Source organism: Mirounga angustirostris, unplaced genomic scaffold (genome assembly GCF_029215605.1).
Source record: "Mirounga angustirostris isolate CCGP_5_RB_7025 unplaced genomic scaffold, mMirAng1.0.hap1 SCAF_4, whole genome shotgun sequence".
Taxonomy (NCBI): Eukaryota; Metazoa; Chordata; class Mammalia; order Carnivora; family Phocidae; genus Mirounga; species Mirounga angustirostris.
Window position 1 is genome coordinate 185,878,319 of NW_026991712.1, and position 25,667 is coordinate 185,903,985.

Sequence of the window (25,667 nt, forward strand, 5' to 3'; positions counted from 1 at the left end):
AGAGCTCGGTTAGGAAGCAGTCCTCTCTGGGGAGCCGGCTCAGGGGCAGAGAGCGGCCTCTGCTGGGGGGTGGGGCTGGGAGCCCAGGAGCTGCCCCCCCCCGGGGTCCTTCACCGCTCACACATTCGCCTGGGACCCGGTTTAAGCACCTCTAGCAAATAAGGGCCCCTTGACTTCACACAGCAGTCGCTTGAGGCATGAAACCAGCATCGTTTTCCTCTAGGGCCTTTGAGAAACTGTAATTATATCCCAGTTTTTTATTATCATGTGTGCAACAAAAATAGAATTTCCCTCACGCTGAGTGGCTTCTGTTGTCATCACAGGGCTCCCGGGATAAGTTTTAGTAAGGGGAAATTTATTCTGATTTTGAGCAAGATCTGCAGGCCGGCGGAGCCCAGGCTAGGGCCTGGCGGAGGGAAGGAGGCGGCGCTGGGGGGCTCGGCCTCTAGGTGGAGCCACAGAGCTTCACACCCCGCTGACCAAGGGCCGAGGGGCTCCGAAGGGAGTGGAACTCTCACAGGCTAAAGGCGCTTTGAAGACCGCCTCTCACTAACACGTTAACGTGCCCGCGCCCGGCCATGGCTCTCATTGTACATTTACAGCATGACCTACTTAGAGTTGTAGAGATGATTTCTAAATGCTTTGTTTGGAAGATGAATCTCCATGTGTCTTCTCCATATAATGACCCATTTGTTCTTGGCTTGCCCTCTTGCATTATGGCTCCTGCTTTCAAATGCGTGGTTTATTACTTCTGAGGTGTTCACTGTGGGCCCCAAGTCCCAGGGCTCGATCTTACATGTGCTGGGGGTGGGGTGGGTGCCAGTGAGGTCTCTACGCAGCCTCTGCCGTCCTCCCTGAGATGCTGGTCCTCCCTCTGTGAATGGAGGCTACCCTTCTGGATCTGCAGGTTTCCCACTGGCAATAGACTGAGGTGCTTGTCCACTGCATTGCGTGGACAAGATGCGTAATCATGAAGTGTCCAGCGTCTCCTAGGAGGAAAAACAAATCTTTAGTAAAACAGCTAAATAGTACTGACATTTGAAGAAGAAGACAGAGGGCACAGAGGGGCCAGGACCTCCCCTCCAGGCTGCGTCCCGTGCTTGATACTCAGGAGGACATGGCAGACCTTGGGGAGTCCTGCGGTGTCCTTCTCTTGTGGCCATCCCTGCTTGAATTGGCTGGAGTCTTCTTCCCGGACCCCAATCGGAGTGCTCTGGCTCAAGGCACACTGAATCCCATCTGGGCAGACCATCCGGGCAGCCCCTCAGGACCTCACCAGCTGCTTCACGAAACCTTACACTGAACTTCCTCCGTGCCAGGCACTATTCCAAGTACCTTATACCATCAACTTATTTACTCCTTCCAACAACGGAAGGGGCAGGTACTGTTGTTTCCTCATGTTTCCTAATAAGAGAGCCAAGGCACAGGTGGATTATGAGCCAACGTAAGTCCACACAGTGGGGCTTACGTGGCAGGGCCTGGGGCCTGGGGCTTAACTGAGCCACCCAGGCGCCCCAGTGATCGCATTTCTGATAAAGCAAGTTGGGCACAGAGCGAAGGTGACTTGCCCAAGGCCATACAACTGATAGATATACATGAACACAGGAATTTGACTACCTAATCCATGCCCATGACCACAACTCACTACTTCCCTAAAATATATATATATTTTTGAAAAGTCCATAATTCCAGGGGTGCCTGGGTGGCTCAGTTGGTTAAGCATCTGCCTTCGGCTCAGGTCATGTTCCCAGGGTCCTGGGATCGAGCCCTGCATCGTGCTCCCTGCTCACTGGGGAGCCTGCTTCTCTTTCTCCTCCCCGCTCTTGCTATCTCTGTCTCTCTCAAATAAATAAAATCTTAAAAAATAGATGTAACTACTCATAACAAAGATGTGTTTCTGAGTGTGGTCCTGTGTCCGGGACACTGAAAGCCCAGGTGAGGCGAAAAGCCACCCACCCTGGCATCTCTGAGCACCCAGGCTGCTGCAGCTCACCTGCTCAGAGCAGCTGCTTCCTCCCTTCCTCCCCTGGGGCCTAGAGCAGCCTGGCAGGGGTGGGGTGGGGGCAGGGGAGGAGCAGGGCAGCTGTCTTCTTTGCAAAGTTCGCTCCAGTTCACTTATTTTTCTTTTTTTAAGATTTTATTTTTGGGGCGCCTGGGTGCTTCAGTCGGCTAAGTGTCTGCCTTTGGCTCAGGTCACGGTCCCAGGGTCCCGAGATCGAGCCCCGCATCGGGCTCCCTGCTCGGCGGGAAGCCTGCTTCTCCCTCTCCCACTCCCCCTGCTTATGTTCCCTCTCTCCCTGCGTCTCTCTGTCAAATAAATAAATAAAATCTTTAAAAAAAAATGATGAACCCACACACAATCACCCAGGTCAAGAGAAGAAACGTGAATATACCCCCGTACTCTCCCCATTCCACGTCACCCTCTGATGACAACACTCTCCCTTCCATTGGAGGGACTCACTATCCTGACTTCCCTGACAGTCATACCCTTGTTTCTCTTTATAGCTTTTACCACCTACTTATATTTTCCTAACAGAGTTATTTATTTTTCATTTATTCTTAGCAACTTTCAGTTACACAATACAGTGTTCTCAACTATAGTCACCGTGTTATATACATTAGATCCTCAGACCTTATTCATCTTATAGCTAAAAGCTTGTACAATTTTACCAACCTCTTCCTATTTCCCCCAACCCTCAGCCCTGGTGACCACTTTTCTACTCCCTATTTCTATGAGGTCAGTGTTTTTTTCTAGAGGATTCTACATATAAGGCATACCATGCAGTATTTGTCTTTCTCTGTCTGGCTTATTTCACTTAGTGTAATGCCATCCAGGTTCATCTATGCTGTTGCAAATCACAAGATTTCCCTCCTTTTTTTTTTTTTAAAGATTTTATTTATTTATTTGACAGAGAGAGAGAAACAGCGAGAGGGAACACAAGCAGGGGGAGTGGGAGAGGGAGAAGCAGGCCTCCCGCTGAGCAGGGAGCCCGATGCGGGGCTCGATCCCAGGACCCTGGGACCATGACCTGAGCTGAAGGCAGTCATTTGAGAGAGAAAGAGAGAGCACAAGAGGGGGTGGGGTCAGAGGAAGAAGCAGACTCCCTGCCGAGCAAGGAGCCCGATGCGGGACTCTATCCTAGAACCCTGGGATCATGACCTGAGCCAAAGGCAGACGCTTAACCGCCTGAGCCACCCAGGGGTCCCAGAAGTATGCCTTTTCCATATTTTATTACATCTTAGTTGTATATTCCCCCCCTGTGAATATAGACACTTAAGAAATATATAAATGTTTTATAAAGGGGTATATTATACTTATATTGTTGTATAACTTGTATTTTTTTAACAAATTGTGAACCTTTTTCCTTCTTAGCAAATATTAATCTATATTACCATTATTAATGGCTCCATACATTTTCCTTAATATGAATGCATCATATTTTATTTAATTTTTGAATTATATAACCGTGACAAAAAAAATTGAGATGTAGTCAAATTCCATTTTTGCTATTGATTGTCTGAAAGAATGTTTTTATTTTATTTATTTATTTATTAAAGATTTTATTTATTTATTTGAGAGAGAGTGAATGAGAGAGAGCACATGAGAGGGGGGAGGGTCAGCGGGAGAAGCAGGCTCCCTGCCGAGCAAGGAGCCCGATGCGGGACTCGAACCCGGGACTCCGGGATCATGACCTGAGCCGAAGGCAGTCGCTTAACCGACTGAGCCACCCAGGTGCCCCATGATTTTATTTATTTAAGAGAGATAGAGCATGAGAGGGGGGAGGGTCAGATTGAGAAGCAGACCCCCAGCCGAGCAGGGAGCCCGATGCGGGACTTGAACCCGGGACTCCAGGATCATGACCTGAGCCGAAGGCAGTCGCTTAACCGACTGAGCCACCCAGGCGCCCAACACTTACCTTTTTGATAACAGCACAGATAGAGTGTTTGCTCTACGTACACGTGGCTTGATACTATATATTCTTCTGGATCTTTCTTCTTTTCCTCCACGTTGTGATTCCTCCTTGCGTGTAGTTAAAGTTCACGGGTTTTCACTACTCGGTGTTGCACTGGTGAGTGTCCTACAATCTCTCAAGCTGGTATGCTGCTGAGGGACATGTGAGTTCCAGTTTGGGGTTATCACAAACAGTGTTGCTGTGACTCCTCTTCGAAGCCTATCTGGTGACCTCATGTTCAATATATTGGCAATGTACCTGGTAGTAGGATTTCTGGGTCAAACGCTATGGCTCTTTCCAACTTTAACAATTATCTTCAGCTATTTTCCAAAGAGGCTGCACCAACTTATATTTCCACCGTCAGCATATGCGAGTCCCTATTGCTTCATATCTGATACTCCATATTGACTTGAAAAAAATAATAAAACAGCCAAGAGATTAGATGGTAACAGTACAAAAATATATAAATTAGGGGCGCCTGGGTGGCTCGGTCAGTTAAGTGGCTGACCCTTGATTTCGGCTCAGGTCATGATCTCAGGGTTGTGGGATCGAGCCCCAAGTCTGGCTCCATGCTCAGCAAGGATTTTCTCTCTCCATCTGCCCTCCCCCTCAAATAAATAAATAAATCTAAATCTTAAAATATATATATATGTGTGTGTGTATATATATATACATACACACACATATATATAAATATATATATATAAATGGAAAGCAAAGGCCTCACCCCTTCTGCCCAAAGGTTACCAGTGTCAATAGTTTCTTAACTGTCTTTCCATAGGGGTGCTTGGGTGGCTCAGTTGGTTAGGTGTCTGCCTTCGGTTCAGGTAGTAATCCCGGGGTCCTGGGATCAAGCCCTGCATCAGGCTCCCTTTCTCAGTGGGGAGTCTGCTTTTCCCTCTCCTCTGCCCCTGCTCACTCTCTCTTGTGCACACATTCTCTCTAATAAATAAATAAAATCTTAAAAATTAGTATCTTTCCTTAAAAATTTGCAGACACTATTTAAATAATATATGTAAACTTTTTATTTTTATTTTATTTTTTTATATGTAAGCTTTTAAAATGACAATTTATGGATACTATTTTTAGTCCAATGAAAGAGTGGGGAAATTAAGGAGAATGAATCAAATAGCTGCTGCGGTCCAGTATGTTGCTGTAAACCTCTGTTGAGTCGATCACTGGTAAAATATTTCCTGAGCGCTTGTTACAGGCGAGGCACTCTTCTAGGGGCTTGGCATACAGCAATGAAAAAAGAGTAAAAAAAAAAAAATCCTGCCCCCATGGAACAGGCATTCTGGTTGGGGGAGACGCAATAAATAGATGAATAAAATATATGTTAAGTGGCATTAAAGGTTAAGGGTTAAGGAGAGGGGAGCGTCTGCCTTTGGCTCAGGTCGTGATCCTGGGGGTCCTGGGATCGAGCCCCACATCGGGTTCCCTGCTCAGCCTGGAGCCTGCTTCTCCCTCTCCCTCTGCTGCTCCCCCACTTGTGCTCTGTATCTCTCTCTCTGCGTCAAATAAATAAAATCTTAAAAAAAAAAAAGAGAGATAAGGGGAAAAAGAAGTCAGGGAGAGAGGTAGGGGTGCTGAGGAACAGCAGTTTTAGAGAGGTGGCCAGGGAAGGCCTTGTTTATAGGTGATATTTTAGTAAAGACCCAAGGAAGTGAGGGCTGAGTCTCGGGGGTGCTTGAAGAAAGAGCGGTCAGGTGTAGTCAAGGACCAACTGAGGGGTCACAGAGGAGGGACTCAGCGAGCAAGGAGGAGAGCAGAGATGAAGCCATGTGGATGGAGGTGTGGGCAGATTCTTGAATGCCACGGGGAGACGGGGCACATTCTAGACTTACTTTGAATGCAGAGCTGGCAGGATTTGCTGGTGGGCTGGATGAGGGCTGGGAGAGAAACAAGTCACGGGTGACTCCTCAGTTGTTAGCTTAAGCAATAAGAAGGAAGAAACTCCAACGGGGAAGACCGTGAGCAGCAATTTCAGGGGGAGCATGAGATGCTTACTACAGAATTGGGGTGACGTGTGGGCCAGGCAAGAGGACGCATGTGTCCAGAATTCAGGGGAGAGGTCTGGGCCTCCCCTGGGGCAGAACCAGCAGAGCAGGCTGAGCAAAATGGCCAGAAAAATAGCAGTGTGTGGTGTCTTGGAAGGCAAGGAATAAGCGTTTCAAGAGAGATGACTTCTGACAACGGATTACTGGATTTAACAACTTGGAATTAGTGACCTTGATACATTGAGCCGCAGAGACAAAACCCAGATGGAACGGGTTCAAAAGAGAAAGGGGGGTGGGTAGAGGACAGAGAGTGTATATATTAACAGCTCTTCTGAGAAGTTTTGCTGAAACGCAGGGACAGAAATGGCCCGTCAACTTTGGGAGAAAGTAGGAAAAAATCCCAAAGTGGGAAGGTGGGGGACTGTAAGGTGAGAGACCAGTATAAATCCATCAGCGCTTTATAAAGACAATTCATGATGTTTTTGCTATGGGATTGCCCTTCCCCACCCCCACTGCTGACCTTGAACACTGGGCAAGGGCATAAACAACTGGCAATTATAGACAAGTGGTTAATCCCGAAGCACCGTTTTCTCTGCAGAACCAGGACACAGGCTCCCTCGGCTACTGGACAAGCTGTCACATGGAGAAGGTTGACATGCTGTCTTTGGCCAAAGAAGAGCCACACCCTTTCCCAAAGGTACAGATGTTGTTCCAGATCTTTCTGTCCCCCTCTGGGAAGCACTGGGCTATCTCCTGAAGCATTCACCCCATTCCCTGGTCTAGGAATTTGGTTCAGCATGTGGTCACAGCCAGGCTTTTTGTGTCCCCAATCTGTCTCCCAATCAGATCTGGAGCTTTTTTATTTATTTATTTATTTATTTATTTTTAAAAAAAACTTTATTTATTTGACAGAGAGACACAGCGAGGGAGGGAACACAAGCAGGGGGAGTGGGAGAGGGAGAAGCAGGTTTCCTGCCGAGCAGGGAGCCCGATGCGGGGCTCGATGCGGGGCTCGATCCCAGGGCCCTGGGATCATGACCTGAGCCAAAGGCAGACGCTTAAGGACTGAGCCACCCAGGCGCCCCAGATCTGGAGCTTTTTGAAGAACAAAAATGTATCCAACTTCATGGGAATGCTCCAACCTATACAAATAGGCAGGGTCTCTGTAAATCCTTATTCCATTGCACTGACTGCGTGGGAAGAGCTGTTTAGAGAAAACTAACATTTGAGTGGGAAAGGTGAGAACAAAGAGGAAGAAGGCCCTAGTTATTAATGTGGTAGGCCCCTTACCTTCATTACCTCATTTCTCCTGTGTAAGGTCAGAAAGGTATTACTCCCAATGAACCCATGAGGAAACTGCCTTGCCTAAGGCTCCAAAGCTGGTTATTGCTCCCAGGGTCCCATAGTAAGAAATCCATCAACTTTGGGACCCATCCTGGGAAGAGGTGGTGGTTAACCAGGCTTGGTGACCCTTGATGTTTGCATCGACTTAATTCATTCTACAAAACAAAATTTCTAGTGCAATAATGTTAAATCATAGATGGGATCTGGGCGGCCTCCTTGGGTCTGGTAATGCAAGAGTGACCAGGATGAGGCACGATTCCTTCAGAGCTATTTAGTTTAGAATAAATGGGTTTTCAAACTTCACTGAAGAGCTCGAGTTCTGTGGGTTTCATTTGATTTTTAACAATCTGACTACAGGGGCACCTGGGTGGCTCAGTCGTTAGGCGGCTGCCTGCGGCTCAGGTCATGATCCCAGGGTCTTGGGATGCGGGGCTCGGACTCCCTGCTTGGCGGGAAGCCTGCTTCTCCCTCTCCCACTCCCCTGCTTGTGTTTCCTCTCTTGCTGCCTCTCTGTCAAAAAATAAATAAAATCTTTTAAAAAAATCTGACTACAAAAGCAATTTATGTTCATTTTAACAAATGGAAAAATTGGAAAAAGGCAAACCTCACACGGGGTAAAAAGCTTTCTGTAATTTTGACATGTAGAAGCAATCGCCTTTTTCCTCTTTGGTGTATTTTGGGCATGTTTTGTGACCCCGACTTGACCTGGGCTCCATGGCAGAGCATACGGTGTGCAACGTAACAGATCAGCAGCAGGGCTCCTACTGCAGCATGCACGCCCCCAAGCAAAAGCTCTGCGCTCCCGGGAAGTCCTTCCGCACGAACCCCGAAGCGTTCTGCAGCGGTTTGCAGCGGGCGGTGTAGGCACATCCCCAGCCCAGCTCGGCGGCTGCAGCAGAAACACTGCGGGGCGGCCGGCTCCGGGCTCCCGGTTCCGCGCACCCAACCTCCCTCCCGGCACAACACACGTCAGCCCGATCGTAAATGCTCTTTTACGGGAAACCGCCTCCAATTTCCTGTCATGGCTGATTCGAGAAGGCGACACCCGGACGCGCACCCCCGTAGGCCCCTCTGCCGCACGCGGGCCAAGGCCGCCTCGCGGGGCGCTGTGACCTTCAACCGGCCGGAACGCCCCACACGAACACGCGCCGCGCGGCGCGAGGCTGATCCACGCGGCCGCCCCCCTCGGCGCCGCCCAACAGCCGCCGAACCTTCTAGAAGCGGCGCCCCACCGCGCCCCGCCGCAGCCAGCACCGGACGCCGCGGGAGCCGGCGGCGGCCCGAGGGGCGGGGCGCGCGGGGGCGGGGCCGGCTCAGGAGGCCGCGTTCGATTCGCCGCCGGCGCCCAGGCCCCGCCCCGCCGGCGCCATGGCCCCGCCTCCGCCCTCCCCCTCCATGGCGCCGCCCGGGCTCATTCATTCCGCGCCAGGCCTGCCAGCCACCTGCGCTCTCCTTCAGCCGCTCGCCGCCGCCGCCGGCATGTCAGGCCCCGCCGCCGAGACCCCGTCCGCCATCCAGATCTGCCGGTAAGCGGGGCGCGCGGCACGGCGGGCGGCCGGGACCCCGAGTCAGCGCCCGGGCCCGCCCCGGCCCGCCCAGGCCAGCGCCCCTCCACGCCCTCCCCCAGCCACCCCCGCCCCAGCCCGGTGCCCGGCCCGGCCTCTCCGGTTCGCCGCTCGCCCGCCGCGGCCGGGAAGCGCCTCGGACTCCGCAGCGCCGGCGGCCCCCGGCGCATCGCGGGGACGGCGCGGCGGCCACGCAGGCCGTTTGCGGGAAGAATCCGCGCGACGCCCTTCCGGGCGGGGTCGATGCGCATCCCCCGCGCCGCGCCCCGCCCCGCCGCGCCCGAGCGCACCCGAGCCCCAGGCCGGCTCCCTCTGAGCCCCCCTAGTTCGAGGGCATCGCCAACCCGATCCCCCGAGAGGTGGGGCGCAGATAACCAGCTCGCCCGGCGAGCCCTTGGGTGGGTACCCGAGTGGGCGGGGGCTGCAGAGGGGCATTCCCTTCCGTGTACTGCCTCGGCTTTTGCGGAAAGCCGGTGTTAACTGGAAGAGCAGAAAATACCCTTCCCTGCTGACGGTTTATTGCACCATTGAGCCTGGAATCATCTTACACAATGGGGACACAGGGTGGTTCTCCGCAGCGGACCACCCATACCTTCCTCCATGGGCCCTGGGTAGATAGAAGCCCCCAGAGGAAGCTGGAGATCGTGAGCCGGCTAATTTCCCCCTGGAGCGCTGAGGGCCGCCTCAAGGTTACTCTTCATCCCTTTGGGCAGAATCAGAAGCAGGCACGCTGGTATTTGAGCATGAGCTGAGTAATGAGTAAGGGCAAGAAGTCTGGGAAGGCCGCACTAGGACTGGGGCCTGCAACAGGGCTGTCCTGCCTGGTGCATCACTAAGAGTGAGCTGCTTCCTGGTATGGGGCTGGGCTCACACTGACCTTGGGTCCCAGCCAGGTGGGTTTCCCGTGGATGTTGACATCTCTCTGGAAAAGGCAGTGGCTGGGTGTGTATAGTAAGTGCGGGATCAATGGGGTGCCTTGACTCCATCCCACTTCTGACCGGGTCAGAAGCCTTTCCTGACCTCAAGGTCAGTTTTGAGTTTTCTGGGAAGAGGAGATTTTTAAGGGGAACCTTGCTGTGTTCCCTTTGTTGGCTGTGTGGTGGTCATGGCCCCACCAACTCCCGAGTTCCAGGGCAAAAATAATAGAAGCAACTGAGTTGGAAAAGGACGGGCCTGGAGTCAGGGCCTTGGATCAGGCTCTGCCTTGTATTGGCCAAGTGACCTTGGCATTCAATGTTTGCAAAGGGCCTGTGTATCTCTCGTCTCATTCGGTTTGCCCAACTTCCCTGGGAGGGAGGATGGCAGGGGTCTCACCGCTGTGAAGAGAGGAAAGAAACTGGAGGAGGAAATTGAGGCTCTGGGACCCCCAATGTCTCTGTAAGGTCATCCAGCCACAAGAGCCTGAAGGCAACCCCTGCCAGGTCATCTGTGTCCAGACCTGTGGATTTTCCACTGCACTCCCCCGCAAAAAAGAAGATACTGATTTCAATCTCCGCATATGTGTGTGTGCTTTTTGTCACCCTGGGTGTGTACCTTGCTGCCTCTGGCATATTCACAATTGCATATTATCTCTGAGTGGCCTTGGGACAGGTGGGCAGGAAGCCTGGCTGAGGTGAGCATCTGGTGCCCAGCACGATTGCTGATGGGAGTCAGGGCGGGGCTGTGAAGAGGGCTGTGGTCATAAGGGCTTGGCCCAGAGAAACCCCAGGACACTGGAGAGTGGACATACTAGGGCGGGGAGCCCTTTAAGGACATCTGAGCTGATACCCCGTGTTGAAAGAGGAGCCTCTTGGCCTGGGACAGCCAAGCCCATGAATTTAACAAGTTTCACTGGCTTGTGAAGGAGCAGAGTGCCATAGAGGGACGCTGACCGACATGGAAAATTTGGTCCCCACCTTCAGGGTGCTCACAGTCCAGCAGGGAAGGATGCCAGAACCTCCACCATCCTAGATAATTAAGAGTGGTCACATGTTCTCGGTTTGGAAGGAGGTGTTGAAGGGATGGGGCTCTAAAGGCTGGGGAAGGCAGTGGTTAGAACCAGCCCCGCAGTCCAACAAGGAAAAATGTAATCAGCTGACTAAACATTAGCATTAAACGAATTCAACCTCCACCCATTTGGAAGCTGCCTGGCTTTCCAGTGTCCCATTTTCTCCTGGTTGTTCCGAGTGTTAAAGAAAGTGTATCTAGTGCCTGGTGGAATGGAATGGCTGGCACCTTATAAGTAAATAAAGCTCTTTTTGTCCAAAAAGTGGGACACGGGCTCAAGAGGCTGAGGGGCCTGGATTTGAATCCTAGCTCTGCCTCTTGTAGGTGAGTGGTTTTCGGCATGTTCCTTAACCTCGATGGGCCTCAGCTCTCTTATTTGTGAATTGGAGATGATAATGCCTACTTTAGTGATTAAAATCTTTGGCGCAGTGCTGGGCAGTTATAAAAGTGAGCTCACAAAGGGAATGTGAGCTCACAAAGAGAACAGTTTAACTTTGAGAACCTGAACTTTGGATAGTCAGGCCACTGTGGGGTGCTGTCTCCTCGTCTTTTTGATCCAGCCCTATGATGCAGGTGCCTGGACAGCATTTAAAGTCTCAGAAGAGCATCTGTCCTTTGGTTATTTTGGTTTATTTCCTTTGGTTTAAGTAATGTTAATTAACGTTTAGTTAGCAAATTACATTTTTCCTTGTTGGATTCAGAGTTGTAGAATGTTAGACCTGGAAGGACCCTGAGAAGCCCTCCAGTCCAGCTCTGTCATGTTACAGATGGGGAAAACGAGGTCCTCAGAGGTTAAGGACTTGGTGAAAGGCAGTCCTTGGACCTTGACCAGGAGCTGAAGGCTCCTGGTGGATTATTCCCTGCCAATGTCCCTGTTGCTGGGTTTTTCCACTGCCTTTTAAGCTGAAGTTTATATTTGGTTGTGAGGCTTAATCATGGCATCAGTGTGGGCCCCTAGCAGAAGCCCCCGAGTGTTTGTTGAAATAAAGTTGAAGGACATGTCCTGTAACAGGTTGTTGGAGAATAGGGCTTTGTGGAGCCCTGATGGAAATGCTCCATGTTTGCACTGTCCAATATGGTAGCCACTAGTCACTGGCCACTGAGTGCCTGAAATGTGGCCGGACGTGGAGGAACTGGATTTTTTTTTTATTTTTATTTATTTATTTATTTATTTATTTATTTAAAGATTTTATTTATTTATTTGACAGAGAGCGAGCACAAGTAGGCATAGTGACAGGCAGATGGAGAGGGAGAAACAGGCTCTCCGCTGAGCAGGGAGCCGGATGTGGGGCTCGATCCCAAGACCCCAGGATCATGACCTGAGGCGAAAGCAGCCGCTTAACGGACTGAGCCACCCAGGCGCCCCGGAACTGGATTTTTAATTTAAATGTGAACGTACATAGTCTCCTGTGACTGGCGGCTACATTATGGGACAGTGTAGTATTGTAGAGGGATAAGAAACTGGAATTTATGGCAGGCCTGGGAGAGGAAGGATTTCCTAAGGGTTTCAGAAGCTCCCTGGGGACTGCAGTTGGCTCTCAAACCACCTAGCTAATGGAGGCGGACTTTGCCCAGGGCGGATAATTTAGGAGTCATTTATTTGTAGGTAAGTGTGTGAGGTCTGCCATGGGACTCTTTGTTTGCATGCTCTTAGATGCAAATCTGCTAGGAAATGTCTTGAGGTTAGGGATTGCTTTGTTCACCGCTGTGTGCTGAGAATGCCTGGGCTAGTAGTGCCTGGCGTCCAGGAGATACGGCTTTTGGTAGATCTGGCATCTAGTGGCCAAAATGTTAGTGGAAAGGACCTAAATTCTAGTATGTTAATGGATTAGAATTTTTCCCCCTTGGGCTCTGTCTTGGGTTTACAGTGGAATTAATAAAAAACATCGAATCTGATTTACAGAGACCATACCCTGAGCTAATGTTCTGGAACATTCTATAGAACCGTGCACAGTGCTGACTCCCCTTCTTGCTAGGACAGGGAGGCCCTGGAAAAAGGCGCAGTCGTTGCAGCCCAGGGAGCCCCTGGTTGGGTAGGCTGTTGCTCACCCACTGTCCAGCCTCCTGCTGTAAGTGGGCCAGGCAGCTTGGCATCGCCTTGGACTGTGGTAGTCCACCAGCTCCCTGGTTTCAGTCAGGCCAGAAGTTGCTTTTTCCCGTTAACCTTAAAAATAAAGCTGCCAGGGGCGCCTGGGTGGCTCAGATGGTTGGGCGTCTGCCTTCGGCTCAGGTCATGATCTCAGGGTCCTGGGATCGAGCCCCGCATCGGGCTCTCTGCTCAGCGGGGAGCCTGCTTCTCCCTCTGCCTCTGCCTCTCTCTCTCTCTGTCTCTCATGAATAAATAAATAAAATCTTTAAAAAAAAAAAAAAATAAAGCTGCCAGTTATTTTACCAGCCCAAAAAAAGGGGGGGGGTTATTCAGGAATTGCAGGGCCAGGAGGCTTACAGCAAAACCATAGGCAAGCCTGCAGAACAAAGAGGAATGCTGTTTTATGTTGCAGAGGGGGGAAGTTCTGAAGGTGCTTATGAACAAAAAGTCTATTGGAGCAAACTGGGAGTTCAGAGTAGAGCGGCTTCTCATTGGCCGAGTGTGACAGAGCCCCACTGGCTGGGCTGTTGCCAGGGCAAGGGGAAAGCTTTCTTCCTCCTGCTGGGTGGCACAGTGGGCGCTCGAGCGCTTGCAGGGAGCTGCCGCCTCTCGCCCTGCCCGGCCGCTGACGCGAGCGGCGCGGTGTGAGGGCTCCCCCTGCCGGCCGCCCGACGCCACTCTCAACCGGGTCTCGGACGTGCATTCTGCAGGCGGGGCCCAGACCCGGGACGACGCTGTGCGCCTCCAGGTCCCCGGGGACTCCCTGCCAGAGGTGTCCTGGGGAGTGGGATACATATGGTCACCCCCCCCCCCGCTCCCACGGACCACCTACATCCGAAAAACTGAGGAAGCTTGTTACAAATGCACATTTTCTGCAGGCAAATTACACTTAAGTAGAAAAACAGCAAAATGCAGATTTTAAAGCATTCATGAGATACTTGGGGGGAACTTGAATAGTCCTTTGAAACTTAAAAGATACTAAGGAGGGGCGCCTGGGTGGCTCAGTCGGTTAAGCGACTGCCTTCGGCTCAGGTCATGATCCTGGAGTCCCAGGATCGAGTCCCGCATCGGGCTCCCTGCTCTGCGGGGAGCCTGCTTCTCCTCTCCCACTCCCCCTGCTTGTGTTCCCTCTCTCACTGTGTCTCTCTCTGTCAAATAAATAAATAAAATCTTTTAAAAAATTAAAAAAAAATTAAATAAATAAATAAAATCTTTAAAAATAAATAAATAAATAAATAAAATCTTTAAAAAAAAAGATACTAAGGAATTTCCAGTTTTTTAAAGGTGAGATCATTGTAGTTCTGCTTTTTTTTAAAAAACACCTTATACTGTATGATGTACATACAATCAAATGCACCTATTTTAAGCTCACTGCTCACTGAGTTTTAGCAAATGTGTACACCCACAGAATGACCACCACAACTGTGACACAGAACGTTTCCATCACCCCCAGCAGTTCCTTCCTGCCCCTTTTCGGTCAGTCCCTTTCCAATCCTGACCCCTGGCAAACAGGTCTGCTTTGTATCACTCTGGTTTCTGCCTTTTCTAGAATATCACATGGGTGGAATCATACACCTGGAACTCTGCTTGTGAGCACCACTTCCTGTGTGTCCTTTCTTCTCACTGCCTAGTTGCGTTACCTGCACTTTGTTCCTCTCTTCTCCAGTCAGGGAACATCTGGGATCTTTCCAGCTTTTGGTGATTGTGAAGACAGTTCACAAATGCAGATCTCAAAACTTTTAGGACACCACTGGGGAAACTTGAACACTCACCTGGTATTCAATGACACCAAGGAATTGGTGTTATATTTTAGGTGGGATAATTATTTTGTGGTTCTGGTTTTTTGTGGGTGTGTGGTTTTTTAAATATTTTTATTTATTTGACACACAGAGAGACAGCGAGAGAGGGAACACAAGCAGGGGAGAGGGAGAAGCAGGCTCCCCACGGAGCAAGGAGCCCACTGTGGGGCTTGATCCCGGGACCCTGGGATCGTGACCTGAGCCGAAGGCACGCGCTTAACGACTGAGCCACCCAGGTGCCCCTGTGGTTCTGTTTTTAAACGGAGTCTTTCTCTTTTAGAGGAAATGCTGAGATATTTACAAATGCCAAGCTGTGATGTCTGAGATTTGTTTAAACTCATCTGGAGTGGAGGCGGGGGTGGGAACAGAGAGGAAAACAGATCATCTGAAACCAGAGTCGACCAGTGGAGCTATTTGGTGGGGACTCCGGGATTCATTTCCTTCTCTCTGCTCTTGTAAGTGATGTTTTCCACAATAAAGAATAAAAAGACGGGGGTGCCTGGGTGGCCTAGTTGGTTAAGTGTCCGACTCTTGGTTTTGGCTCAGGTGGTGATCTCAGGGTCCTGGAATGGAGCCCCCAGTCGGGCTCTGTGCTCGGAGGGAAGTCTGCTGGACATTATTTTCCTCTCTCTCTGGTTGCATTCCATCTGTCTCTCTCTAAAATAAGTGAAAAAAATTTTTTTAAAGATTTTATTTATCGGAGAGAGAGAGAGAGCACAAGCAGGGGGAGGGGCAGAGGGAGCAGCAGACTTCCCGCTGAGCAGGGAGCCGGATGTGGGGCTCCATCCCAGGACCCTGGGATCATGACTCAACCCGAAGGCAGACACTTAACTGACTGAGTCACCCCAATGTCCCCATAAATAAAATCTTAAAAAAAAAAAGAAGGAAAAGACAAGTAGCCTCTTGAGTCCCTACTCCAGACCTACAGCTTTTGCATCGTGGGGGCCCCGGGTGCCAGGGATCTGCATCTTCCTCAGTGCTCCACTGGGGCTTGAGGGCCACTGTCTGAAGTAGGGATGGGAATTTTCCACTGTGTTCTTGCATCCTCTTTCCTCAGCTATGACCCCTGGTGCTAGTTGGCAGACTCCCAGCCCTCGTGACACCTGCCATGCAGACACCCTTCCAGCCCAGGTGGAGCTGTTCATCCCTGCTGGAGGCCCGGTCTGGACTGATGGGTGGTCCTGGAGATGAGAATCTTGGGTGTGTTGCTCACAGTCCCACCCGTGTCCTCCTGTTAACTTTAAAAATGAAAGTTTTTTATCAGCAAAACTGGATTTATTCAGGAAAAACAGAATTGCAATTCAGGACATTTAAGCTATGGAAAGACCATAAGCAAGTCCAACAGACAAAGGAGAGGAACATTATTTTATGGAGAAGAAGGGGGAAGTCAGGAGGGGTGGTTCTGAATGAGAGCTCGGTGAGGACAGTTTCTCATTGGCTGAGCTGCAGGAATAGTTGATTTTTTTTGTAGAAAATTCAATGTACATCTTTTCCTGTTGGGGTCCTTAGTTGATGGTTCTTTCCTCTTGGTGATTCTTCTCTGGGAGTCTGTAATTCACACTTCCTGGAACTGACGAGTGGCATGGCTCACCCTTCTAGCCTCCTGACTCCACTTGGTTTTACTTTATTAATTTTCTTTTTTCTTTTCTTTTCTTTTTTTTATTATGTTAGTCACCATACATTACATCATTAGTTTTTGATGTAGTGTTCTACTTTATTAATTTTCATGCCGTTTTTGTTTTGTGTTTGGGTTTTTTGGGGTGGGGGGGGCAGAGGGAGAGGGAGGGAGAATCCCAAGTAGGCTTCATGCCCAGTGCAGCATCTGATACAGGGCTCTGCCTCACAATCCTGAGATCGTGACCTGAGCCAAATTAAGAGTTGATCGCTTAACCGACTAGCCACCCATGTGCCCCCATTTTTTAAAAAAAGATTTATTTATTTATTTATTTATTAGAAAGAAGGAGAAAGAGAGAAAGTGCTTGAGCAGGGGAGGAGCAGAGGGAGAGAATCCTCAAATAGACTCTCTGCAGAGCGCAGAGCCCAGCTTGGGGCTCTATCCCAGGACCCTGGGATCATGACATGAGCTGAAATCAAGAGTTGGACGCTTAACTGACTGAGCCCCCCAGGCACCCCTTATTCAGTGGTTTTGTCCCTCAGTGCCAGGAAAGACCTTCCTGGTTGTCACGTCCTACATTGGAGGGGAATTGTGTCGCAGTTGGAAACCCCTTAAGGCCATATTTGAGAAACAAGGAAGGTCAGAAGGGAGGACTCCCAGGCACTTCCCATCTATACTACATATTTATCAAGACCACAGCATTGGAGATCAGCTCCTTCCTGGGTACGTCATCTTTACAAAAGTTTCGCAGGCAACCAACCACAAAACTTAAAATATTTATACAACAGAAGGAGTAACACAACAATTCCAAATTGTATGGTGGTTCCATACCAGGACTCGAGGTCTGAAAGTAGCCAACTGAAAATATTTATTGGTACTGATTCTGACTTGGAGGAAAAAAATTCTCCCTCCAGAGTCATGTGTGCCTCCTGGAAGTCCCTGCTGAGAGCTGCAACGAGAGCAGAATAGTGCACACCACTGGGGTACGCTGAGAGAATGAACCTAGGACATTTGGCAAGACACAGTGCAGGTCTAAGCATGAAGCAATAGCTAATGAACTTTTTGCAAAAATAGTAAAACTTCAAAGATGTACTAAAATAGTATTGTTATCTCAAAAGAACGGTTTGCAAAAACAAATGTTATCCAATAAGACAGCCTGTAAGGTCACAAATTCAGAGACAGTGAATTTGGATAAGAACCCAGAGTCAAATAATAGTTCAGATGAAAGACTTTTGTGACTCTTGAACCTTCTAATCCTTTGGAAAAAGCAAGTGAAAAACTAATTTGTCACAGGATCATGATGAGGCTGTTTCTGAAAAAGGCCATAATCAAAAAAAGAAAAAAAGGTTTCCCCTTTTTGCAGGAGCCTGGGGAAATGTGGATGAGGGCATTTTCTTTCTATGAAAGTAAGAGTAGATGCAGACAGCGTGGAGAAGGCACCCAGGCCTGGTCCGGACATTTCAGGAAAGCTGTCTGATGTCATCTGTTTCACGGCTGGGAAGCCCCTGCTTTCAGTCACCAGCCAGTGTGTGGGGCCGGTCAGGGTTTGGTGCTTCTCCTAGATGTGTCCTGTGAATCCAAGACGCTATTCCTTGGAGTTTGGTGGCACAAGAGCTGGTTAGCAGTGCCTGGGAAGGGCATTTCCAGCAAGGCTGAAGAGTCTTTGTGGAGGTGCGTCATCCAACAGACGAAATCTCCAGGTTGCAAGGTGTGATACTTAAGGTCTCCTGGGAATGAATGGTGAAAAGGTTCCTCTACAAAACATGGTTATTTTTTTTAAAAGATTTTATTCATTTATTTGAGAGAGAGAGCACGAGTCGGGTAGGGGCAGCGGGAGAAGCAGACTCCCCACTGAGCAGGGAGCCCGACATGGGGCTTGACCTGAGCCGAAGGCAGACGCTCAACCGACTGAGCCACCCAGGTGCCCCTATTTTAATTTTCTGAAAATATATTTTTAAGTAATCTGTACACCCAGTGGGGGCTTGCCCACAACCCCGAGAGCAAGAGTCCCACACTCCACCAACTGAGCCAACCAGATGCCCCCTACCAAAGCCTGGTTATTTTATTTATTTATTTTTTATTTGAGATATATATATGGAGAGAGCACATGAGCAGGGGGAGCAGCAGAGGGAGAGGGAGAAGCAGACACCCTGCTGAGCAGGGAGTCCGGTGTGGGACTCGATCTCAGGACCCGAGCCGAAGGCAGATGCCTCACCGACCGAGCCACCCAGGCACTCCTGGCCTGGTTATTTTTAACAGATGCAATCAGGCCTTAAAATATTGGAATGTATCTCCTTTTTCGACTATGGACAGGAGGCAGGGGCCAAGTGCCCTGGATGACCTGTGACTTAGCTCAAAGGATGAGAGTCTACATGGTCCAAAGGGTGTCAGTCTGAGATTTAGAAGGACCAACAGCAGTGCTTTCAGCCAAGGTGTCTGGAAGCTCTCTACAAATTTTGCCAATTGAATCTTCATAGTGCCTTTAGTGTGTTTCACTAACCTTGAGGATTGAGGGTGGTATGCACACTGAAATTGTTCTAAAACTAGCCAAACAGCACAGACTTGTCGAAGCACCTGACTGGTAAAATGGGTTTCCTGATCACTATGAAGTCTGATAGGAGTTACTCAGGTAGGGATAATCCTTCTGAACAGAATTTTTTTTTTTTTAAGATTTTATTTATTTATTTGATAGAGAGAACGAGTGGGGGGAGGGGCACGAGCCTGACTCGGGACTCTGGACTCGATCCCAGGAGTCTGGGACCATGACCTGAGCCCAAGGCAGACGCTTCGCCGACTGAGCCACCCAGGCGCCCTATTTGAACAGAATTTTAACCACAGAAGAAGCAGTGGCCTGCCTAAAGGGAAAGGTTCAGGCCAGTGAGAAAATATACGAATTGTGACTGACATTTCTATGAGACAGGGAAAGCTTTATAAAATCCATTTGTGTGACCAGGTTTCCACAGCTTTGGACAGGTGTGTAAGTGAAGTAAGCACTCTTTGTCTTTGCAGACTGTTAATATTTCTCCACCAATACTGGTTCATGAACACTATAATTTTGTCAGTAGACCAGTGGTTTAGTGCATATACAGAGGTAAGTAGTGGAAATTTTAGAATTTCTGGTAGGGCCAGATTGTTATTGGGTCCAAACCAGAGTTCTCTCTTTTTATTGAGCCAACAATGATTAGATTTCCAGTACTCTTTTTCCTTCTCTGGGGCCAATTGTTGGGTTATCGCTTGTTGATTTTTCCAAATTATCATTTGGAACAACATCCCTTTTGGACCCCGACAGAGATTCAGCTGTGGGTTTCCTTGACAGCATCATTTTTGGCAGAAATATCAGTGAGGTGGTTTCCTTTGGTCTCCAGGGAGTTGTGTCTCTTGAATGCCCAGGAGCCTTGATTGTAGCCAAAGCAGCCAGCAAAAGTGTGGCATCTGATAAAATTTTTTTTAAGATTTTAAAAATTTATTTATTTGAGAGAGAATGAGAGAGCGAACACAAGTGGGGTGAAGGGCAGAGGGAGAAGCAGAATCCCCGCTGAGCCAGGAGCCCGATGCGGGGCTCGATCCCAGGACCCTGGGATCATGACCTGAGCCGAAGGCAGACGCTTAACCGACTGAGCCACCCAGGAGCCCGATGGGAGCCATTTTTAATTCTATTCCCATTCAAGGTAAGGAAACCTCACTGTTAACCATTCCAAAGTCATGAGCCCTGGCGTCCCAACTGTTGGTATAAATGCTTGCAGTTTTACCCTTGCATGGTTTTACCATACAGGGATGGTTAAAGGCGATCCCGTGGTTATTTCCTCAGTGCCCTGAACTAACAGGGTAGTTGGTGGCAGGAATGGCTGTGAGGCCAGGGGGACTTCCCTGGGCCACAGGATCTGGTTGTTGGCTATATACCCTGTGGGTCGATGATGGCCCCCGTGTTTTTGTGGGTGAGGACTCTTAAGGCATCCCCTCCGCTCTCATTTACACAGAGGAAAAAGGGAAGTTAGCAATTAAGATGTCTGAGGGCAGGGGTCTTATTAGGCTCTTCTTTAAAGTCCCCAAAGTTGTCTCTTCCTGCTCTTTCATTTTTTGATTTTTACTTTTATATTTATAGTAAGCTCTATGCTCAACGTAGGGCTGAACTCATGATCAAGAGCCGCATGTTCTACTGACTCAGCCAGCCAGGAGCCCTTGATCCTTCCTTTTCTTAGTAAAGCATATAGCCATTGACCCACAAGAAAGACCTTTGGAATCCCATTTCCACTGGCCAGCCAATTCAAGAAAGCTTTGTAATTGGCACTTAGTTTTGGGTTTTGGGAAGTTCAGGAACCCTACCTGGGTTGTAACGTAGTTCTTGTTATGAGATCAGGTTTCCTAGTATCAAACCTGTTTTGAGCAAACAGCAATTTTTCTTTGGGGATTTTATGCCCTTTAAGGCCAAAAGTGATAACAGGTGGATGCCATCTTCTTGTGAGGAGGTTTGAGAAGGGCAGTGGAGAAGCAAATCATCTATGTATTATAATAAATAGAGCCTACAGAAAATTTTTATATCATCCAAATTAGCTTTTGAGATTTGTGGAAAGTAAGGACCATCTGTGAAACCCTGGGCCATTACTGTTCAGATGTATTTACGTTCTTCCCAAGTAAAAGCAAAAAGATAATTGGCTCTCCTTATTAACTGGAATACTGAAGATGCACTGCATAGATCAAGTGCAGCAAGAAAACTTGCTTTCTCTGGGAATGGATGTCAGTAATATACAGGGGTTTGGAGCAATAGGGTGCCGAGAGATAACCATGTTGTTTATTGTTCAGCGGTCCTGGACAATCCTACCAGTCCAAAGAGGCGCCCCGTTCAGTTTTGACAGTTTCAGCGCCATGGGTGTCCAGTTTAGCTTTGAGAAAGTAAGTTTGGGGAGATCAAAAGTCCACCATCATGGCCACTGAAGTTCTAAATTGCATTTGGTGAAGTCGGTCCATTTAGTTAGAAGTGTGCATGAGGAGGGACCATGGTTTTTAAACATAAAACCAACTGTGGTCCCACAAGTGGGGGACAGCGCCCCCAGTTTTGATGACTGAGATGCCATTTCTTAGAGGTTTGTCTCTAGAGCAGAAGGAAAAATTCCCACACAACACGCTTTCAATAGGAACAGCCCGGTTCCAAACAGAAGTCAGACCAAAGGGCAAGCGAGTGAGTTCTCACAGAAAGGCCAAAGCCCTAAAACAGATCCTGGATAAAGCCAGGGGAGCTCAATCAAACACAAAGACGATGGAGCTTGAGATGCTCTCACAGTCCAGGGTCAGCAAGAAAGCAGTGAGCCAGTGGGCCTTGGGCATCCGCACCTGTGTGTCCACCAGCCTTGGAGTTGTTGGGGGTCTCCTCTGGATCCCATTTCTGATCGCCAAGTAATGGTAACCTTAAAAATAAAAAAGTCCGTTATTTTACCAGCAAACATGGGTTTATTTGGGAAGAGCAGAGAATTGCTATTTGGGACAAGCGGGCTGTGGCAAAGCCGGGGCAAGCCCAACAAACAGAGGAGAGGAGCCTTACCGCACAGAGAAGGGGAGGAAGCCCTCCCCGGAGAAAAGCCCAGAAGCGAGAGCGCAGGCTGATGACGGCTTCTCATTGGCTGAGGTGCCGGGGGGCGGGTCGCATCCTTGTGGGAGATGCAGTGCGCGTCTTTTTCTGTGGAAGGAAGGCCTCGGCTGATGGTTCTTCCCTGGATGACTCTTCCGTTGGCAACTGTAATTGTCCCGAGTGGCCTCCCCTGCAGCCTCTTGACTCCACTTCATGTGTTTGCCCTTTAGGAAAACTGCTGTCCCACAGGTGGGCTGTGGCCTTGTTGTCCGCAGCCCTCTTTTGCTTTTGCTTGGGAGAGAGCTGAGCTCGATGACTTCAGGCCGAGTCATGAATTCCTTGCATCACTGGGATTTCAGAGAAACACCCTGTGAGACATTCCGGAAGGAGAACTGCCAGTTTGACGTGGATAGACAGAGGAGGGGCATCCCAGGAGGAGGCCATTGGGAAAGGGAGACCTGCAGGGAGGGCTCTGGGGGCGGGGGTCAGGCCTGCTGGGGAGACCGGACTGGAGGCTGCTAATAAGCCTCGTGCTGGCAACGGGGCCAACTTACTGCAAAATGAAGCTGCTTGTCTGTGCTGTCCCCCTCCGGGCGCTTGCCAGGCAGGCAGCCACCTGGAAGCATCTGGGGCCCAGGAGCTCCCAGCGTCCCAGGGAGAGATGCTGGGCTTCCATGAAGGCTGTTGAAACCAGGTCTGATCTGCTGTCTCAACCCTGTGTCACTGGAAGGTAGGATGACAGGGATATTTCTGTGCCCACAGCGATGGCATCTTCCACTCTGGTGTCCAGCGTGTAGGGCAGACTGAGCCTTGGGCTGCATGACTCAGGATTTATTGTTTGTTTGTTATTTTATTTTATTTATTTTTTGACAGAGAGAGAGGAAACTCAAGCAGAGGAAGTGGGGGAGAGAGGGAGAAGCAGGCTTCCCGCGGAGCAAGGAGCCTGATGGGGGGCTCGATCCCGGGACCCTGGGATCATGACCTGAGCCGAAGACAGACGCTTAATGACTGAGCCTCCCAGGCGCCCCAGGATTTATTGTTAATAAATGGAATGCTCGGTGTTCAGTGAACTGCCTGATTGAGCATGCCCACTGTGTGTTCATCTGAAGTGGAGACCTAGCGTGTTTTTTGGCCAGGGACCACTCCGAAGCTTTGTCAGAGGCATGGGCTTTCGGGATTGGCGGGCTCTGGGCAGCGGGGCACCTTTGAGGGCTTGAGGCAGGTGTGGAGATTCAAGTGCTGTGCCTGCTGACAGCTGGGCTGGCCCAGCACTCCCTGGGCACACACTGCCAAGGAGTCTGGGGACATGTGCATTCTGCTGTCCCCTGGGACAGGGGGTCAGGCTGTGATTTTGGACCGGCAGGCTTGTCCAGGGCAGGGGGAGCTGTCCTTGCATGATGGGCTCATGTTTAGCAGTGTAACCTTGTGCTGCTTTCTTTCTTTCTTTAAGATTTTATTTATTTATTCATGAGAGATGAGAGAGAGAGAGAGAGGCAGAGGGGAGAAAAGCAGGCTTCCCAAGGAGCAGGGAGCCGGATGCGAGACTCGATCCCAGGACCGTGGGATCGTGACCTGAGCCAAAGGCAGACGCTTAACCATCTGAGCCACCCAGGCGCCCCTTGTGCTGCTTCCCGTGGCCTTCCTGTATTTATTTCAAACTTGACAGAAACTTTGCTCAGTGGGTGTATTCCACCCCCCTTCTTTGTACCAGCTTTATTGACATAAACCTGTGTTCCATATGACTCATCCACTGAAGTGTACAGTTTCACTAGCAAAATTGGGTTTATTCGGGACTAGCAGAGAATTACAACTGGGGACAAGCAAGCTCCCGTGAAACCACAGCAAGTCTGGAGAACAAAGAGGTTGCTTCTATAGAGGGAAGCGGGGAGAGGGGTGGGCTCTTGTAAAGCGGAAGCCCATTGGAGCGAGCTGGGGGTTGGAAGTGTCGTGGCTTCTCATTGGCTGCGCGGTGTCCGACGGGCCGTGCGGTTGCTGGAGCCGGGGGGGCCCTTCCCCCTCCTGCGGGGGCGGTGTCGGGGGACCTGGGGGCGTCGCTCTTCCTGGTGGGTCTGCAAGCGACCAGTTGTGGGGTGTGAGAGCGTCCCCTGCTGGCCTCCCGACTCCGTTCTAAATGAGGCTTATTTATTTTTCATTTTTCATTTTTCATTAATTTAACACATTTTTATTAACTTATTAACCCCCCAATCTCTGTTCTTTATCGGTTTGTCTCTTCTGGACATTCCAAATAAGTAGACTCATGCAATATGGTGCTTTGTGTCCGGCTTCTCTCACTGAGCATCCTGTTTTCAAGGTGCATCCAAGTAGTAGCAGGTGCCCTGCTTCCTCCAGAACTCACTGTAGGGGTACACACCACATTTTGTGTATCCGTTCATCAGTTGATGGACATTTGCTCTGTTCCCACCTTTTAGCTACTGTGTATAACTTTACTGTGCACGTTCCTGTCCAAGTTTTTGTGTGGGCATATATTTTTATTTCTCGGGTGTATACCTAGTGTGGCTTAATAAATATATATTTGGTCTTTGTCCCTGGGTCCTGGCACAGAGTTCCTAAAACACTTGAAATTTCCTGTGTGATAGTATGTCTTTGGTATGCTAATGAGATGAGTGGTAGCTGGGAGTCCATTAGATAGCTTCAGGGTGGGTGGGGGCTGGTAGCCAGGATGACCCAGGCAGGGCTAGAGGGTTGGAACCCTCAGCCCCACCTCCTACCTGGAGGTGGGGGGAGGGAGGGCTGGAAGTTGAGTTAATCACCAGTGCCTCCATAATGGGACCTCCATAAACATCCCCAGCAGTGGAGTTCAGAGATCTTCTAGGTTGCTGGACACCTGGAGGTGTGGAAAGGGCGGTGTGCCTGATTCCCACCCCATGCCTTGTCCTGTGCGTCTCTTCATTTGGCTGTGCCTGAGCTGTATCCTTTATAACAAACCAGTAAATGTGAATAAAGCGTTTGCCTGAGTCCTGTGAGCTGCTCCAGCAAATTACCCAACTGGAGGAGGTTTTTGTGGGAACCCCAATTTCGAGAGCCAGTTTGTCGGAAGTACAGGTCGCCTGGGGCTTGAGAGTGGCATCGAACTGGGGACAGGCCTGAGCCCTTGACCTGGGGCCTGTGCTGATTCCGGCTGTTAGTGTCAGAACTGCACAGAATTGTAGGACACCCAGACGGAAAAAACCCACCACACACTGGGTGTCAGAGGTGGTGTGAGGAAGACCAGCCCATCTGGGAGTGGAGTGCTGGGTCATAGGGTCACTCTGTGTGGAAGCTTGGAGGAGCCACCACTGTGCTTTCCAGCAGTGTGGGGGGGCAGGGGGTCCCCCATCCTCCTCGGTGCTAGGGAGCTGCCTCTTGGGTTGCAGCCTTCCTGGCCTAGTTGGCTGAAGTGGCATCTCACTGTGGCCTTGATTTGGTTTCTCTGATGACTGATGACGTCGAGTACCCTTTTGTTGCTTACCAGACATGTGTACGTCTTGGTCTATTTAGTTTCTTTACTTGTTTTTCATCTGGCTTCTTTGTCTTTTTATTATCGAGTGGTAAGAGTTCCTTCTGTATTCAAGATACGAGTCCCTCCTCAGATACATGATTTGCAAAGATTCTCTTCCGCTCAGTGGGTTCTCTCGGCACTTTGGACGCTCTGCCTTGATGCACAGAAGTTTTGAATTTTGATGTAATCCAATTTATGTTTTTTATTTTCCGGCTGCTTGTGCTTTTCGTTGTCGGATCTGAGGAACCATCGCCAGA

The 25,667-nt window shown here is 49.8% G+C and overlaps 1 protein-coding gene and 1 long non-coding RNA gene across 3 annotated transcripts in view; one reads left to right on the forward strand and one right to left on the reverse strand.

Annotated features, from left to right (window-relative positions):
- Nucleotides 1-208: 208 nt before the first annotated feature.
- On the reverse strand, nt 209-8,475 carry LOC135364234 (uncharacterized). Its single transcript, XR_010411138.1, has 3 exons — nt 5,798-8,475; nt 3,918-4,361; nt 209-989 (listed from the first exon to the last, which is right to left on the reverse strand). It is a non-coding gene; the product is annotated as an uncharacterized LOC135364234 (long non-coding RNA).
- A 185-nt stretch (nt 8,476-8,660) lies between these two features.
- Nucleotides 8,661-25,667, forward strand: part of ACOT7 (acyl-CoA thioesterase 7) — a 105,988-nt gene continuing 88,981 nt past the window's right edge. The window contains exon 1 of one of the 2 annotated variants that reach the window (XM_054513172.2): nt 8,661-8,820. In XM_054513172.2, the coding sequence (XP_054369147.1) occupies nt 8,663-8,820 (158 nt within the window). In that variant the 5' untranslated portion in view covers nt 8,661-8,662. Of the gene's footprint in view, nt 8,821-22,392; nt 22,642-25,667 lie in introns of those variants that run through there. The other variant, XM_045898831.3, reaches the window with a different exon arrangement.